General features: G+C 48.2%; 1 protein-coding gene across 2 annotated transcripts in view; it reads right to left on the minus strand.

Annotated features, from left to right (window-relative positions):
• Positions 1–17,536, minus strand: part of ACAD9 (acyl-CoA dehydrogenase family member 9) — a 104,137-nt gene that overhangs the window by 24,972 nt on the left and 61,629 nt on the right. For both annotated transcript variants that reach the window (XM_073574275.1, XM_073574274.1), the window contains exons 7-9: positions 8,046–8,220; positions 5,963–6,036; positions 5,667–5,742 (exon numbers count right to left, since the gene is read on the minus strand). In XM_073574275.1, the coding sequence (XP_073430376.1) occupies positions 5,667–5,742; positions 5,963–6,036; positions 8,046–8,220 (325 nt within the window). The remainder of the gene's footprint in view (positions 1–5,666; positions 5,743–5,962; positions 6,037–8,045; positions 8,221–17,536) is intronic.

Here is a 17,536-nt window from a genome sequence, read left to right on the forward strand (position 1 = left end):
GGTTTAGGGAGTAGAAGGCTTTGACCTTTGTATTCCCCTTGTCCGCAAACATGTCTATTTCTGGTTGTTCCCAGCGATCGCACAGGCTGCTGAACACCTCTTCGTTGAGTTCCCAGTCCAATGCTGTTATTCTTCTTCTGCTGAGAAAGTCCGCCACCTGGTTGCTGGTGCCCTCCAGATGTACTGCTGAGATTGAGAGGACCTCTCTTTCCGCCAATCTGAAGATCTGCTCTGCTAAGCCCTGTAGTGCCGGGTGTTTCGGTCCGCCCTGATGGCGGAGAAAGGCTACTGTCGTGGTATTGTCCGAAAATATCTTGACGTGCTTGTTCTTCACCCGAGGCCAGGCAACGAGTAGTACCTTCCAGACTGCAAGTAGCTCTCTGACGTTGGAGGACCTGTTGCTGTCCTCCCGACTCCATCGCCCCTGATAGTACTCTCCTCCGATATGTCCCCCCCAGCCATACAGACTTGCGTCCGTGGTTACTACGATCTCTGGGGACTGAATCCATGAGACACCTGTTTTTAGGTTTCTCGGGACGGTCCACCACAGCAGCGACCTTCTGACCTGGGGAATTAATTGTATCTTCTTGTCTAGTGAGTCTTGCCTTCTGTCCCAGGACGCTAGGACTGCCCGTTGTAGTCTGCGGGAGTGGAACTAACTCCATCTGACACAGGAGATACACGAAGTCATCAGCCCCAGAATCCTCATTGCGTCTCTGATCGCCACCCGGTTCTTTGAGAACTGGCGGATCTTCTTTGGTATGCTGGTCTGCTTTTCTTCTGGAAGATAGGACCTTCTTCTTTCCGAATGCAGCATGACCCCTAAAAATTTTATTCTGGGCTTGGGTATAAGATCTGATTTTGACCAATTTATTATCCAACCCAACCTTTGCAGTGTGGCGATCGAGGACTGACAGTCGACTCTGAGCTGGGTTGCTGAATCTGCTACGATCAGGAAGTCGTCTAAGTACGGTTCCACCGTGATGTTTTGGGCTCTTAGGTAGGCCACAACCTCAACTATTACCTTCGTGAAAACTCTTGGGGCGGATGCTAGGCCGAAGGGGAGGCAGCAAAACTGGTAGTGGTGAACCCTGCCCTCCTTTTCGACCGCAAACCTGAGATATTTTTGGTGGTCTGGGTGGATGGGGACATGGTAATATGCGCTTTTTAGATCTAACGTGCACATTACCACCGCTTCTCCCAGGAGCGGAATCGTGGATCTTATTGATTCCATCTTGAAGCTTTTGTATGATACCCACTTGTTTAAGGGCTTGAGATTTATTATGGTCCTGGTCTCCCCCGACGGTTTTTTTATCGCGAAGAGGCTCGAGTAGTGTCCCCTTCCCTCTTCTTGCGTGGGAACTGGTATGATTGCCTCCATTTCTAGGAGGTCCTGGATATCTAACTACATGGGGGAGGTCGGACAGAGTCGAGAGCTGGTCACTAGGAACGTGTTTGAGGGTAGGGAATCGAATTCTATCTTGTATCCGTGAGAAATTACTTGCAGTACCCAGGGGCTGGTGGTAACCTCTCACCATTCTTCCCTGAACCTGAGCAGTCGCCCCCTTACACTGGTGGCGTCATTTCTTCCGGGAGCTAGACCCTGGGCCGGAGAAGATGGTATCTCTGCTCCTATTTCTACCCTCACCCCCTTTGGGGTAGCTCCATCGACCTGACTTCCCCCTTCCCTCTGTAGTCCGTTCTCTGGTTGTAACGGGGTCTACGAAAGGGCTGATACCTCTTAAGTTTCTCTTCAGGGAACCCCTTTTTTTCATCTGACGCCTTCTCTAAGATATCGTCAAGCACAGGTCCGAAGACTCTACCTCCCGAGAAGGGAAATGAGCACAGTTTATTCTTTGACTGCATGTCACCCGACCAACTTTTAAGCCAGATAGCTCTTCTGGCTGTGTTGGACAATGATTGGGTTCTGGCCGTAAATCTAACGGACTCTGCTGAGGCGTCAGCCAATAACCCCGTGGCTAATTTTAGCAAGGGAAGGGATTTTAGAATAGTTTCCCTCGGAGCTCTATCTGACAAATGCTCCTCTAGATCATCTATCCATAGATGCATGGAGCGTGTCACTGATGTCGCGGCTATATTTGTCTTTATGACTGCCGCTGAACTTTCCCAGGCTCTCTTCAAGAGCCCGTCTGCCTTCCGATCTAGGGGCTCCTTTAGACTTGAGGAGTCCTCGAACGGAATGGCTGTCTTTTTTGATACCCTCGCTACTGGGATATCGATTTTAGGGACCTCTTCCCAGACCTTGACCTCTTCTGGGTCAAAACGGCAGGCGAAGCCTGAAGTCTCGGGGGATAGTCAATTTTCTCTCTGCTTCCTCCCATTTATCCAATATCATGGCCCGTACATGGGTATTTACTGGGAAGACCATTGATGTCTGGGAGCACAGCCCTCCGAACATCTCATCTTGTATCGAGAGGGTAGTCGGGGGTTCCTCTATCTGTACAGTCTGCCGGACTGCCCCTAATAGCTCATCCGTATCGCTGGATGCAAAGAGATACTTTCTTCCCCTCTCCGGGTGCTCTCTGATCTCCTCCTCTGCGTCTGATTCGGACAGGATGTCCTCAGAAGACGTGCCCGACTCCCTCTACCTCTTTCTGGATGCCTGAGGGTTCATCTGCGGGGCCTGGGACATGGCTCCGGATACCGAGGCCTGTACTTCCTCTCTAATTATTGCCCTCATGTTCGACATGAGCTTAGCCTGTTCTTCCCCCATTATGCGCTTTGTACATGTGTCGCAGAGGGTTTTTTTCCATGTGTCCTTTAGCTTCTTAGAGCAGACTGGACACTTCTTATCCTTCTTCTTCCTTTCTGAGGTGGAGGCTCCCGCCTGGAACACAAAGTACGTGTTCTGTGGGGTCTGTCTTACTGGGGCCCTGCCATGACCTCATATGAGGCTACTCACGTGACCCTGGCTCTCCGTTCCTGTCTCCGTCTTCGCCTGGTCCTCCATCTTTGATAGATAAGGTTCCTTGTGGCTATCTGCCTGCGGAGACACCAAAACGTGTAAGTGGCCGGGAGGTGGTATCCGGTTCTTACACCGTAGGGCCCTGCATACCGCTGTCTGCTCTCTCTCCTACCGCGCTGCCGATCCGCTCCACCGCCCAGAGTCTGCCCCCTCTCAGAGATGGTGCCGGCACTTCCTGAATGCCGGGCTGTCGCCTTAAATGACGCGACCGGAAGTGACGCCCGGGCCCGGTGACGCCACCGGAAGTGACGTCCAGGTCGGAAGTCCCGCCTGTCCTGGATGACGCGCGCGCGCCCTGCTGGTATGGGCGGAAGTAGCGCGCTTTGGTCCCAGGCCTGGCGCTGCAGCTCCTTACAGCGGGAAGGGGGCGAGGTGCGGCGATCGTCTGTCGGGGTCCGCTTGCGGGGCACGTGGAGTCCGTAGAGGCGGCCCCGATACCTACATCGGTGGTGGCAGTGGCGTCCGGGGGTCGAGAGCCTCCGTCGGGAAGAAGCGACCCCTTCTCCAGGAGCAGCGCTACACTGAAGGGGCTGAGGGACCCTATGCCGGGTTTCAGCTTGCAGAGTTTTCCAGGTAGGAAGGGAAAGGCTGGGCCCCCCGATCCTGACCCTCTGTGCGGAACGGCTGGATCTTCCTCTCGTCGTTCCCATCCGCAGTGGGACAGGAAAAACACTGTGGGATGGTAGGGGGAGGGTCCTTTTAAACTCGTGGTTTCCTGTCCCACTGCGGATGAGAAGGATGTCCTCCAAGTGTGCTGTCAGGTGGTGACCTTGAAAGATTATTTTTGTGGAAAATGTTTTATTTATTTTCATGGCTCTATGTTATAAACATCTGTGAAGCACTTGGAGGTTCAAAGTGCTCACCACACAACAAGATAAGTTCACTAAGGGGTCTAGTTTCCAAAATGGCGTCACTTGTTGGCGGTTTCCACTGTTTAGGCACATGAAGGGCTCTCCGAACGCAACATGGTGTCCGATCTCAATTCCAGTCAATTCTGCGTTGAAAAAGTCAAATGGAGCTCTTTCCCTTGCGAGCTCTGCCGTGCACCGAAAAAAGTGGTTTACCCCCACATATGGGGTAAAGGTGTATTCAGGAGAAATTGCGTAACAAATTTTGTGGTTCAATTTCTCTTTTAACACCTGTGAAAATAAAAAAAAATTGGTCCTGAAGTAATTTTTTTTCAAAAAAAAGTTAGATGTTAATTTTTTCCTTCCACATTGCTTCAGTTCCTGTGAAGCACGTAAGGGGTTAATAAACTTCCTGAATGTGCTTTTGAGCACCTTGAGGGGTCTAGTTTTTAGGACGGTGTCACTTATGCGTATTTTCTGCCATATAGGCCCCTCAAAATGACTTTAAAAGGAAATCTGTCACCCCTTTTTTCGAATATGAGCTGCCGGCACCGACATCAGGGGCTTATCTACAGCATTCTGTAATGCTGTATATAAGCCCCCGATGTAACCTGAAAGATAAGAAAAAAAGAGATTACACTCACCCGGGGGGCGCGGTCCGGTCCGACGCCTCCCATCTTCATACGATGCCGTCCTCTTCTTTCCTTTCTGTCATGGCTCCTGCGCAGGCGCACTGCTCTGCCCTGTTGAGGGCAGAGCAGAATACTGCAGTGCGCAGGCGCCGGACCTCTTAACTCTTTTTTCTTATCTTTCAGGTTACATCGGGGGTGACAGATTCCCTTTAAATATGATGTGGTCCCTAAAAAAATGGTTTTGTAAATTTTATTGTAAAATGAGAAATCGCTGGTCAACTTTTAACCCTTATAACTTCCTAACAAAAAAAATTTTGCTTCCAAAATTGTGCTGATGTAAAGAAGACATGTGGGAATTGTTATTTAATAAGAAATTTGTGTGACATATCTCTCTGATTTAAGGGCATAAAAATTTAAAGTTTGAAAATTGCAAAATTTTCGCCATATTTCCGTTTTCTTCATAAATAAATAAACGCAAGTCATATCGAAGAAATTTTACCACAAACATGTAGTACAACATGTCATGAAAAAACAATCTCAGATCCGTTAAGGCTATATGCAGAGACCGCTACGGTATTGCGAGACCGCTACGTCATCAAAGGTCATTGTCGCAAGGCATCGCAGGGAACGGGACTTGCCAGTAGCATTGCTGAGACCTGGGGACGCCGGAAGGCGAGAATGACACGATTTTTCATTTTTTTATTATTTTAAACTATATTTTTTTTACTACTGATGCCGTATAGGTAGCCTCAATAGCAAAAAGTTGGTCACACTAGTCAAACACTATGTTTGACAAGTGTGACCAACCTGTCAATCAGTTTTCCAAGCGATGCTACAGATCACTTGAAAAACGCTAGTATTCTGCAAGCTAATTACGCTTGCAAAACGCTAGTTTATCGCGGGAAATACGCATGTGGAATTCTAGCGTATTTTCTGCGGCAATGAGTTGCGGAATTCCCGCAGAAATTTCCACAGGAATTCTGGACGTGTGTGCACATAGCCTAAAGTGTTCCAGAGTTATAACCGCAAAGTGACAGTGGTCAGAATTGTAAAAAATTGGCCTGGTCATTAAGCTGCAAAATGGCTCTGTCACTAAGGGGTTAAATACTTTATTCTGCTTGGTCTTCTTCCAAAAATAACCAATGCAATTATTAGAAACACCACATGACAAACGGGAGATGTAAGAAAACGTCACGTTACCTATTAACTTCTTAATGATTCCGGCTGAGGCGCTGCCCATGCTGAAGCGCCCGCTATTCAGAATATTCATGGCAACCTGAAAAATACAGTTATCATTAATACGAGGGCAGAGCTTGTCAGAACATTATGGGTTGTGGGGTACCCAGCATGAAGTATAAACAGTGAAGGGAATGGAGGAAAGGATAGTCTGATAATTCATACAAATAAGGAAAGCTCCAAAAATTGCAAATTGATAAGAAGTATATTGCTGCTATATATGAGTTCTATTATCATTATTAAATGCAGCAACAACCCACCTTAAAACCTCCTCCAACTTCGCCGATGACGTTCTCAATAGGGATCTTTGTGTTCTCAAAATGGAGCTCACAGGCTGAAAGATAATTTAACATATGAGAAGAGGACCACGCAACATATTTACTGTACAACATTTAATGTAATTCGTATATCTGAACCTAATGGGCTTCTATTTACAGTGGCATTTAAAAGTTTGGGCACCCCTGGTCAAAATTACTGTTATTGTGACCAGTTAAGCAAGTTGAAGATGGAATGATCTCTAAAATGGCTAAAGTTAAAGATGACACATTTTCTCTGTATTTTAGGCCAAAAAAATTATATATTGTCATTTTTTACATTTTAAAAATTACAATACGGAAAATAGGCCAATGCAAAAGTTTGGGCACCCTGCATAGTTAGTACCTAGTAGCACTCCCTTTTAAAATATCACAGCTTGTAAACGCTTTTAGTAGCCAGCGAAGAGTCTTTCAATTCTTGTTTGATGGATTTTCATCCATTCTTCCTTGGAAAATTCTTCCATTTCTGTGAGATTCCTGGGTCGTCTTGCATGCACTGCTATTTTGAGGGCTAGCCACAGATTTTCAATGATGATCGAATCGGGGGACTGTGAGGGCCATTGGAAAACCTCTAGCTATCGCCTTTTGAGGTAGTCTATTGTGGATTTTGATGTGTGTGATCATTATCCATTTGTAGAAGCCATCCTGTTTTCAAATTCAGCTTTTTTACACATGGTGTTATGTTTGCATCTGTTTGCATCAAGAATTTGTTGAAATTTCATTGACTCCATTCTTCCCTCTACCTGTGAAATGTTCCCTGTGCCATTGTCTGCAACACAACTCCAAAGCATGATTGATCTATCCCCATGCTTATTGGTTGGAGAGATGTTCTTTTCCTGAAATTCTATGCAATTTTTTCTCTGCACATACCTTTGATTATTGCAACCAAAGAGTTTTATTTTAACTTCAACGATTCACAGGATTTGTTTCTAAAATGCATTGGGCTTGTTTAGATGTTCTTTTGCATACCTCTGATGCTAAATTTTATGGTGAGGTGCAGGAGAGGTTTTCTTCTGATGACTCTTCCATGAAGGCCATATTTGATAAGGTGTCTCTTAACAGTAGAACAATTACCACAACTACAGAATCTGCTAAATCTTTCTGAAGGTCTTTTGCAGTCAAGTGGGGGTTCTGATATGCCTATCTAGCAATCCTACAAGCAGCTCTCTCTGAAATTTTGCTTGGCCTTCCAGACCTTATCTTGACCTCCACTGTTCCTGTAAACTGCTATTTCTGAATTACATATTGAAATGAGGAAAGGACAACTTGAAAACTCTTTGCTATCTTCTTATAGCCTTCTCCTGCTTTGTGGGCCTCCACCATTTTCAGAGTGCTAGCCAGCTGCTTAAACGAACCCATGGTGGCTGTTTTTTCGCACAAGGTTAGAGGAGGCTATGTGTTTCTAAACCTGCGGAATCTGCATCAGCTGGCCTTTCCTAACATTGAGGGTGAACAAGCCATATCCCTTACAGGCTAATTAAGGTCTGAAACCTTGGTCAAAGTTATCTGAGCACACAAATCTCCAAAAGGTGCCCAAACTTTAGCATCGGACCATTTTTCTTTTTGTAATTTTTAAAAAGGTGAAAAAATTACAATGTGTATTACTTTTTAGCCTAAAAAACAAAACAAATGTGTCATCTTTAACTTTAGGCCTTTTAGAGATCATTTTATCTTCAACTTGCTTAACTGTTCACAATAACAGTAATTTTGACCAGGGGTGCCTAAACTTTTGCATGCCACTGTATATGAAAAGTAGACATGGATTTAAAACATTGTTTTTATCTCAAAATGCCATGCTAGCCATTTTTTCTGCCTAGTGGCAGCACCCCATGATTTCCTGTGTCCCCCAAACGAAGCAATAGAGAAACTGTTTTTACTTCGAAAAGTTTCCAAAATCTTTGCGGGACTTCTGTAAAAAAAAAAAAATTAACTTAAAAAGTGTCTTATGTAAAAAAAAAAAAAATTATTTTATGTATCGGACCCCCCCCCCCCTCCAGACATCGCACTGGTGAGCGAGGCTTGCGCTTACTGTTTGATCCTCTAATTCCGAGCTTATCTTCAGGCTTTCCATGAGAGACACCTCCGAAAGCTCGCTCCACAATAAAGGCTGAGATTTTATCCTTTGTGGCTCCATCTGCATCTACAACTTCTGTCCTTGCAAATACAGTAAAAATGTCAGCCAGGCCTCCGTTAGAGATCCAGATCTGTAGAGTGAATTCACATTTTAAAACCACAGCCACAATAAGAGGAATTAGAATTCCCCCTTAAAATTCACACAGCCAAAAATGGCAGCACTGTTAGCCTATTAGTGACCCATATAAGTGAACCCCATGAGGACAGACACCCTAGTTTACAAGGCCAATGTTTATGGGCCTGGCTGCACCCTGAATATAATGTGCAAAAAAAAATAATTATATTCGCGGTGCAGCCAGGCCCATTAACGTTGGCCATGTAAACTAGGGTGTCTGTCCTCATGGGGTGCTCTTATAGAGTGCTGGGCAGCCCACCTAATCTAATAGTATGAAAGTCATATATGGCACTCTTAGTTGGTGGGAGTGGTACACAAGTAGGGTATCCAGCCCGTATGCTATGTCGACAAAAAACTTGGCACTCGGATTGAAGTAAAGTGAAGTTCCTTTTATTATGAAATCAAAATGTATGTTGAATGTTTTCGGTCTTGATTCAGACCTGCATCAGAACTGATTGCTGAGGGTAGGAACCTCGGTGAAATCGCACATGTAGGTGCGACTAGAGAAGGAAGGTTAGTGAGAAGTAGGAGACTGCAGTATGACTGCAGACTCAGAATACACATTACATTTATATTTAAAAGGGTGGTCAGAAGGCCAAAGTCATTTTTATCCTAAATCCCTATCTATTTAGTGCCATAATCCTAAACTATTTTCTTATATACCTGCATTATAAAGTCTCTATCCTTCCCCAACCACACTAACTGCTTTTATTAACTTTTTTTTTTTTTACACTTCGTTTGAGAATCCCATAGCAAAAGGGATTCATACAATGGGATTCTCAACAAGCGTCCGTGAGTCATCAAAATGACACTCGTTTCAGGGACTGGACTACTTGCTGCACGCTGGGCAATGTGCACAATGACAGTGCATTCTGTTGCTGGCTCAGATCAGCAGTAACGAGTCGTTAACAGAGCGCAGTGTCTGAATGCTCTGCGTGCAGAGACCAATGACATCACTTGCGGGGTCGGCGGGGGTCTCTGCACACTGGGTATTCTGGCACCGCACTCTGTTGCTGGCTCATTACTTCGGATCTGAGCTGTCAACACAGTGAGCACTGTCATTGTGCACATCGTGCAGTGCACAGGGTCTAGACCCGACCCTGAAACAAGCGTTACTGAAAGTGCTTAATTTCAGAAAGGGGGCAGACTGCAGCTTCTGCCCCCAATGAAAAGTATCTCAGCATGCACTGGGATTGTCAAACGACTTGTCATCAAAAAGGAAGTGGAAAAAAAAGTAGTTAGAGAGTAGTTAGGGAATGGTGGGGAATTTTTAATGCAAGCATATTAGAAAATAATTTAGATGTGCACAGCAGAAATATAATCCTATGGTATAAATCCACCAATGTCAGCACAAACCATCTGTCCCATCCACAGGTATGTCTGCCTGCTGAATGGAATCTACCTCATATCCATTGATCTGTAGTCACATTTATTTATCTGTCTTTTGGTATGTCTCTGGCTTCCATTCCTTGCTGTGCAACTAGCAAAACATTTCTTGCCATCTGTTGTCCCTTACATTTATCCCATTGCCTTGTGTCCTGTCTCCATGCAGCTCCTCCCTCTGGTTCTCACCTGGTATCTTTCATGTGCAATTAAAAGGTAAATAAAACTGGATCAGTAGGTGTTTGCATGCCTCTTCTCCAGTGCCTCTTAAGTGCAGAGCAGAAATATACCAGAAATGTAACAGACGTGATCAGAGGGTAAGAGCTACAACTGTTTATAAACCTTGCTTACCTCTTTTCCCTTACTCTTACTATGCTTACCTATGCCCTTTCAGTTTTTGCCCGACTAATCCTTACTCTCCTTCGCTATCCCCAAACCCAGACACTCTCCAAACAAATTATCTCACCTTCCCTAACCACCTGACCTCATCTGCAGACCTGCTCCTCAACCTCACATCCCTCCTCCTAAAACAAAAAACAAGCCGCCACATTCCTTCTCCCACCTTCTCTCCCGCTCTCGACTTTTCCTCACAGCTGGCAACATATCTCCCAATACTGGACCTCCACAGATGATACCCATTACCAATTCTGCCTCCCATCACTCACAACCTACTAGAAAATACCACAATCCCCGTAACTTAAAACCCAATCCCTTTGACACCCACTCCACCGCTCCCTCTCTCCGGAGCGCTTTGGAACACCCGCTCTGCCTGCAATAAGCTTCACATCATCCACAACCTCTTCACCTCTCACAGTCTATCCTTCCTGAGCCTCACCAAAACATGGCTGACACCCTCCGACACGGCCTCACCAGCTGCGCTATGTTATGGTGGCCTTCACTTCATCCACACTCCTCACCCTGGCAATAGGCATGGTGGAGGAGTGGGTCTTCTTTCTAACACTTACAACCCACTCCCACCTCTACTCTCCCTCATCCGCCCTTGTTTTGAAGTACATTCTGTCCACATCTACTCTCCCTCCAACCTCCAAGTATCCATCATATACAGCCCCCCAGGCCTGGCCACTGCCTTTATTGACCACTTCTCCGCCTGGCTTCTACAATTTCACTATGCGGACACTGCTACCATCATTGTGGGCGACTTCAACATCCCCATCGACACCTACCAGTCTGCAACCTTCAAACTCCTGTCACTCACTTCATCCTTTGATCTTATTTAGTGGTCCTCCTCAGCCACCCACACAGACTGACATACATTAGACCTTATCTTCACCCGCTTCTGCTCTCTCTCTCACCATCTCACCCCCATCTGTCCACCTATTCAATTTCTCATCGCTGAATAGATGGTGCTAGAAACTAGCACCTCCTGCAGAAACCTCACACACTTAAGACATTCACACGTTCTCTGACTCTATTCTACTGCTGTCCTCCATATCTTCATTACACAACATAAACAGCGCCACAGTTTTCTACAACGCCACTCTCTCATCAGCTTAGACATTGTTGCCCCTCTCATGCATGGCATAGTGCGACGGAGTAACAAACAACCCTGGCACAATCACCTCACCAAAAAGCTTCGGCAAGTGTCCATGGTTGCAGAGAGGAGCTGGAAGAAGATGCACTCACAGGAAGACCTTCCCTACATTCAAAAAAGTCACTTTCACATAAAAGTCGACCCTCACCTCTGCTACACGAGACTACTTCACCACCCTGGTATCTTCGTTATTCCACAACACCAAACATATATTTAATACTTAACTCCCTCCTCCTCAACCCCCTCATTTATATATTATGCTTTGCTTATATAGCGCTATTTTATTCCGCAACTCTTTACACACATTATCATAACTGTCCCTATCAGTATGTCTTTGTGGGAAGAAACCGGAGAAAACATACAAACTCCTTGCAGATGTGGTCCTCGGTTTGATTTGAACCCAGCTCCCAAGTGCTGCAAGGCTGCAGTGCTAACCACTGAGCCACCGTGCTGCCCTATCTCTGCAGGAGACTACCACATATTTCAAAAATAAGATATACCAAACAAGGCAAGCCTTTTTTTCTCATCCACCATAATACCTATGTATAAAAGATCACTGCAACTCCCCCATAACCTTCCTCCTCACCATCACTGAAGGAGAGCTCACACATCTCCTCTCCAAATCACATCTCACTACTTGTGAACTTGACCCCTTCCCAATCCACCACCTCCCCAACTTCTCCACCAAGCTTATCCTGGCCCTAACCCATCTCTTCACCCAATCGTTAAAATCTGGTACCTTCCCTTCAAGCATGCAATGATCAAACCTATCTTAAAGTAGCCATCCCTCAACCCAACCTCTACGTCTAGCCATTGACCCATATCGCTGCTTCCGGTCGCTTCCAAAAACCTCAAAAAAGCAAGCACATGCTTCATCCCATTCTAATGAAGAATATGTTTTACTCAGCTCTGCAGCAATTATTCCATGATGTGGACAGTTTACCATTCTCAATTGGGTAAAAGATCCTCTTTAATAGAAATAATTTCTTTCTCGCTTCATTGGGGGACACAGGTTACCATGGGTGTATGCTGCTGTCGCTAGGAGGCTGGCACTAGGCAAATAAGAAAAAGTTAGCTCCTCCCCAGCAGTATACACCTACCGACAGGCCCAAATTACCTCAGTTTTTGCTTAGTGTCTGAAGGAGGCGGACCTGGATCTAACACCAGATCCGCAGTATTTTTTCCTTACAGGTTTTTCCCACATTTAAGCGACCGAGAGAGCAGTGTGGTGTCACCCACATCGCCCACTCTCGGGCCCGCTGGCAGGACTTTGTCCCCTGTCCCCCGTTGGGGTGTTTCAGGGCGACTATCGGTGGCCAGTCCTTGCCTATTCCCCTCCTCACCCCTCTCCTCGGAGAGGACTGAGAGGAAGACTGTGGTCACCGGTGGTGGCCTTCCCCCTTATTCTTAAGGGGTGACACAGTCTTCTGCGCCGTCGGGACACTGTGCGGGAAGGAGGATTTTTTTCCCCAGGTCCCGCTCCTTCCTGAGGGCTCATGATGCCATCCTCAGCTATGAAAAGGAGACAGATTCAAGAAACAGGTAGTAGGCCGGCCACCCCACCCCCCGACACCGCTAAGCCCCTGCAGCCACCAGTTTGCCATGGCAGTCCCTGCTTCTCCTCTACTCAAGATTCAAATTCCGTGCTATTTTTCACATTGTCGGACAGCGCGCGCTTTTTTTCTTACAGCCCTCTTCCTCCGGGCTGTTCTCCGGTTAGGCCATGCCCCCTCCGGCTCTCCCACTATCAACGGCCTCTTCTCCCCTGCTCGGGCATGCCTCCTTGCTAGCGTCAGCCAACCGGCGCCTTCCTTTCATTTTCCAGCGCCGGGCACTCCCCCCTGCCTGTTCCTAGGTCCCAACTCTCACATTGCATTCATAGCACGCTGGTCACGCCTCCACAGGCGGACCAGCCTATCAGGACGTCGCTTTCAATTTCTTCGGCCGGCCACGCCCCCTTCCTTTTGGCGCTCTAGGCCTGACTGGCCAATTACTAGGGGTGCCTAGGTTGTTAACCCCACCCTCCGTCCTGCTTTTCTCGTGGCTCAGAGTGCACAGCCTCCATCTTGCACTCCTGCAGCGTTTTTTTCTCTCTGGGACCTCAGATACCAGCCTCATCTGTGATCCGGCGGGGGACTCGGCTACCTGCGCTACTGCTGATGCATCGCTGGGTGTCTGGTAGGCTCTGCTTTCCTTACCCTGACGTCTGTTAGCTTCCCTCAGCAGTGTCACCTCCATAGCGTTCTGCTGCAGTATTCACAGACTCTACTTATGCCCAATTCTGCAGGGGCCTCTGGCTACATCCCTACGGTAGTTCACTATGCTTGTGCCCGCTGTAAGAGAAAGTGGGCTTCAGGTCAGCCGTCCCCTTTCTGCTCGTCCTGCAGTCCATCCACCATGTCGGAGCCTCAGGACTCCTAACGCCCGGGATGAGAGCACTCCCCCACCCCCTGAGTGGGCCGTTGCCATGTCCCAGTCGGTTTCAGGTCTGACCGTTGCCATGTCTCAGTCGGTTTCCGAACACCTCTCACGGTGATTCACACGCACCTGACCATGACCTTCCCAGAGGCAGATCAGAAGAAAGGACTAGGAAGCGGACTCTGTCTAGCTCCTCCTCAGATTCGGCAGCACCAAAGGTGCCTCTCTCTGCCCGTTCCCCCTCCTCGGAGGCGGATGTCGGGTCAGACGTAGCCTTTCTGTCAGAGTCTGACTGACGCAGATCACACCTCTAGAACGCAGGACATGGTAGATAGCCTTATTTCGGCTATTGTGCAAACGCTCGAAATAAAGAAGGAAAATGCTACTGCTCAGGACCAATCCGTTTCATTCAAACGGGTAAAACGTCCTTCCAAGCTTTTTCCCAATCACAACGAGTTTGACATCACTACCTCTAGACACTGGGAAAACCCCGGAAAACGCTTCCCAGGAAGAAAACATCTGGACATCCTTTACCCCTTTAGTCCTGACCTCGTCAGCAAGTGGTCAATCTCCTAAGGTGGACCCGCCGGTTTCACGTTTAGCATCTCAAACAGTCCTGTCCATTCCCAATGCGGCATCCCTCAAGGACGCTACGGACAGACAGATTGAGGCCTTAGCCAAATCAGCCTTTGAGGCATCAGGCACTTCCTTTTGCCCTAACTTTGCCTCCTCATGGGTGGCGAAAGCAATATCTGCCTGGGCCAAGATACTCGGTCGAGGCATTGTGGCAGCAGCTCCCACAGAGGAGCAAGCAGATTTGGCAGATCAAATTGCCCATGCTGGTAGATACTTGTTGAATGCCTCCCTGGATGCTGCTGCTTGCTCAGCAACAGCAAACAGCAACATTATCGATATTCGCCGCATCCTCTGGCTGAAGGCGTGGAACGCAGATCCGGCTTTCAAAAAATCCCTCACTGGCCTACCTTTCTAAGGCGCCAGACTCTTTGGGGCCAAGCTAGACCAGATTATTTCGGATGCCACCAGAGGCAAAAGTACTTCTCTGCCCCAATCCAGCCCAAGATGCACCTTCAACAGAAAGGGCCCTCAGCCTTTTTGGCCCTTTCGACCCTTCTCTTCCTCAGGCGGATCCTCTCAACAGGACCGTCCCTCCGCTCAGGGAGAAAGAAGGAAACCTTCCTTCAAACCTGCCCCTCGCTGGAGGTCTAGGAGCCGCCCTACTAAGCCCTCCGGTTCTCGCGGCCACAGATTTTCCTCTAAATGACGGGTTACCCCCACCTGGGAATCTTTCCAGGGTGGGAGGCAGGCTTCTTCTTTTCAAAGAAACTTGGTTGGCGGCGGTCGATGACGCCTGGGTCAGGGAGGTTGTCACATCAGGCTACAAAATAGAATTTTCTGCCCCCAAAAGGACGTTTCTTCCTTTCTCACCCCCCAAAACAGCCCTCTCATGCCCCAGGGCTTTCCCAAGCTGTCTCTTCTCTCCTAAACTCAGGAGTGATCGTACCCATTCCTTGGCATGAACGGTTTTCCGGGTTTTACTCAAACCTTCGACCGATCTTGGACCTCAAGCAGTTGAACCGTCACCTTAGAGTTCGCCACTTTCGAATGGAGTCCTTGCGCTCGGTGATCGCCTCCATAGAACCGGGGGAATACCTTTGCTCTGTGGACATTCAGGACGCTTACTTGCACGTTCCTGTTTGTGTGCAGCATCAGAAGTTCCTCAGATTTGCCATACAGTAGTGCCATTACTAGTTCACAGCTCTCCCATTCGGTCTTGCGTCCGCCCCCAGAGTCTTCACGAAGATCATGGCGGAGGGGTCATGACCATCCTTCGTTCAAAGGGGATTCCTATAATCCCTTATCTCGACGATCTCCTGATCAAGGGTCCATCTTGCCGAGACTGCGATCACAGCCTCCAGATCACTCTGGACACCTCGGCTGGATAGTCAACAAAGAGAAGTCGACCCTGATCCCTTCTTAGCGTCTCGTATTCCTGGGCATGGAATTCGACACCAGCCAAGCTCGAGTCTTCCTTCCAAAGAAGAAAATTTCTTCCCTCCGACAGGAGATCAAAGCCCTAAAGCGCCCGGTCCCTCTTCCTATTCGGCTCTGCATGAGAGTCCTAGGGAAGATGATTGCTTCCTTCGAAGAAGTGCCTTATGCCCAGTTTCACTCAGGCTCTCTCCAGTTGGCCCTCCTGGCTGCTTGGGACAAGACAACTTTCTCCCTGGACCATCCAGTGCTTCTGCCTCTCAAGGTGAGGCAATCCCTAACCTGGTAGACGCTTCCAACCTCGATTCTACGCGGGAGATCCTTCCTTCCCATTCGATGGCAGGTCATCACCACCGATGCCAGTCTCCTGGGTTGGGAATCTGTTTTTCTCCACCTCTCGGCGCAGGGCCGCGGAGATGCTCAGGAAGCTCTCCTACCAATCAATCTTTTGGAGATCAGGGCAATCTTTCATCCGCTGGCAGTCCACCCTCGCGGGGAAGCCGGTCCGCATCCAGTCGGACAATGCCACGGCCGTGGCGTACATAAACCAAAAAGACGGAACTCGCAGCAAGCAGATCATGCTGGAGGTGGCAAAGACTCTGCGTTGGGCAGAAAGCCATGATCCCCCATATCAGCCGTACACATTCCAGGAGTGGACAACTGGGAAGCCGATTTCCTGAGCTGTCAGGGGCTCGAGTCAGGCGAGTGGTCTCTCAATCCCGACGTCTTCCACCAAATTTGTCTGAGGTGGGGCGTTCCAGATGTCGACTTCATGGCATCTCGAACAAACCACAAGGTTCCCCTGTACGTAACCAGGTCTCGGGATCCGATGGCCATCGGTTGCGACGCTCTTGTGTTCCCGTGGTCCCAGTTTCGCATGCCTCATCTGTTCCCACCTCTTCCCCTGATCCCAAGAATCTTCAAAAAGATAAAAGCAGAAGGGGTTCCCGTTCTGTTAGTGGCCCCAGATTGGCCACAAAGGGCCTGGTATGCGGAGCTAGTAAACATGCTCTCGGACGTTCCCTGGAGGCTTCCAGACCGCCTGGATCTTCTATCGCAGGGGCCCCTCTTCCACCCGAATTCTCCATCTCTGAATTTAATGGCATGGTCGTTAAGGCCGCGGTCCTGAGAGATGCAGGTTTTTCCCACAAAGTCATCCAGACCATGATTAAGGCAAGGAAGCCGGCGTCAACTAGCATCTATCACAGATGTTGGAAAGCCTTTTTTTTTTTTTGGTGTGAGGACAACAGTGTGTTTCCTATGACTTTCTCTTCCCTCCGTTCTGGGTTTTCTGCAGTAGGGTCTCGACTCCGGCCTTTCCCTCAGTACCTTAAAGGGTCAAGTGTCCGCTCTAGCTATCCTCTTTCAAAGAGATCTGGCTTCTCTTCCCCAGGTGAAGATTTTCTTCAGGGCGTCGCTCACATAACGCCTCCTTACCAGTCTCCTGTCGATCCATGGGATTTGAATCTTGTTTTGAGCTCCCTCCAGCGTGCGCCTTTCGAGCCGATCCAAGATATTTCTCTTACCCTCCTCTCGTGGAAGGTCGCCTTCCTGATCGCTTTCACTCCGGGGGTGAGGGCTGTAGGAGCTTCCTGGGCCGTTCGTCACCAGGCTTCGGCTTTGCAAGTTTGCAAGGCCGTTACCTGGTCATCACTCCATACCTTCGTGAGGTTCTACAAGGTTGATACTCACGCCTCTGCTGATACAGGCTTGGGCAGGAAGATACTGCAGGCGGCGTTCTCACACCGGCCGACCTAAGTTTCCTTCTCTCAGCATTTCTTTCCCACCCTTGGGACTGCTTTTAGACGTTCCATGGTAACCTGTGTCCTCCAATGAAGTGAGAAAGAAAGGGGGATTTTTGGTACTTACCGTAAAATCTCTTTCTTGGAGCCTTCATCGGGGGACACAG

The sequence above is a fragment of the Dendrobates tinctorius genome, unplaced genomic scaffold (assembly GCF_039654945.1).
Source record: "Dendrobates tinctorius isolate UK_male_01 unplaced genomic scaffold, ASM3965494v1 ptg000038l, whole genome shotgun sequence".
Taxonomy (NCBI): Eukaryota; Metazoa; Chordata; class Amphibia; order Anura; family Dendrobatidae; genus Dendrobates; species Dendrobates tinctorius.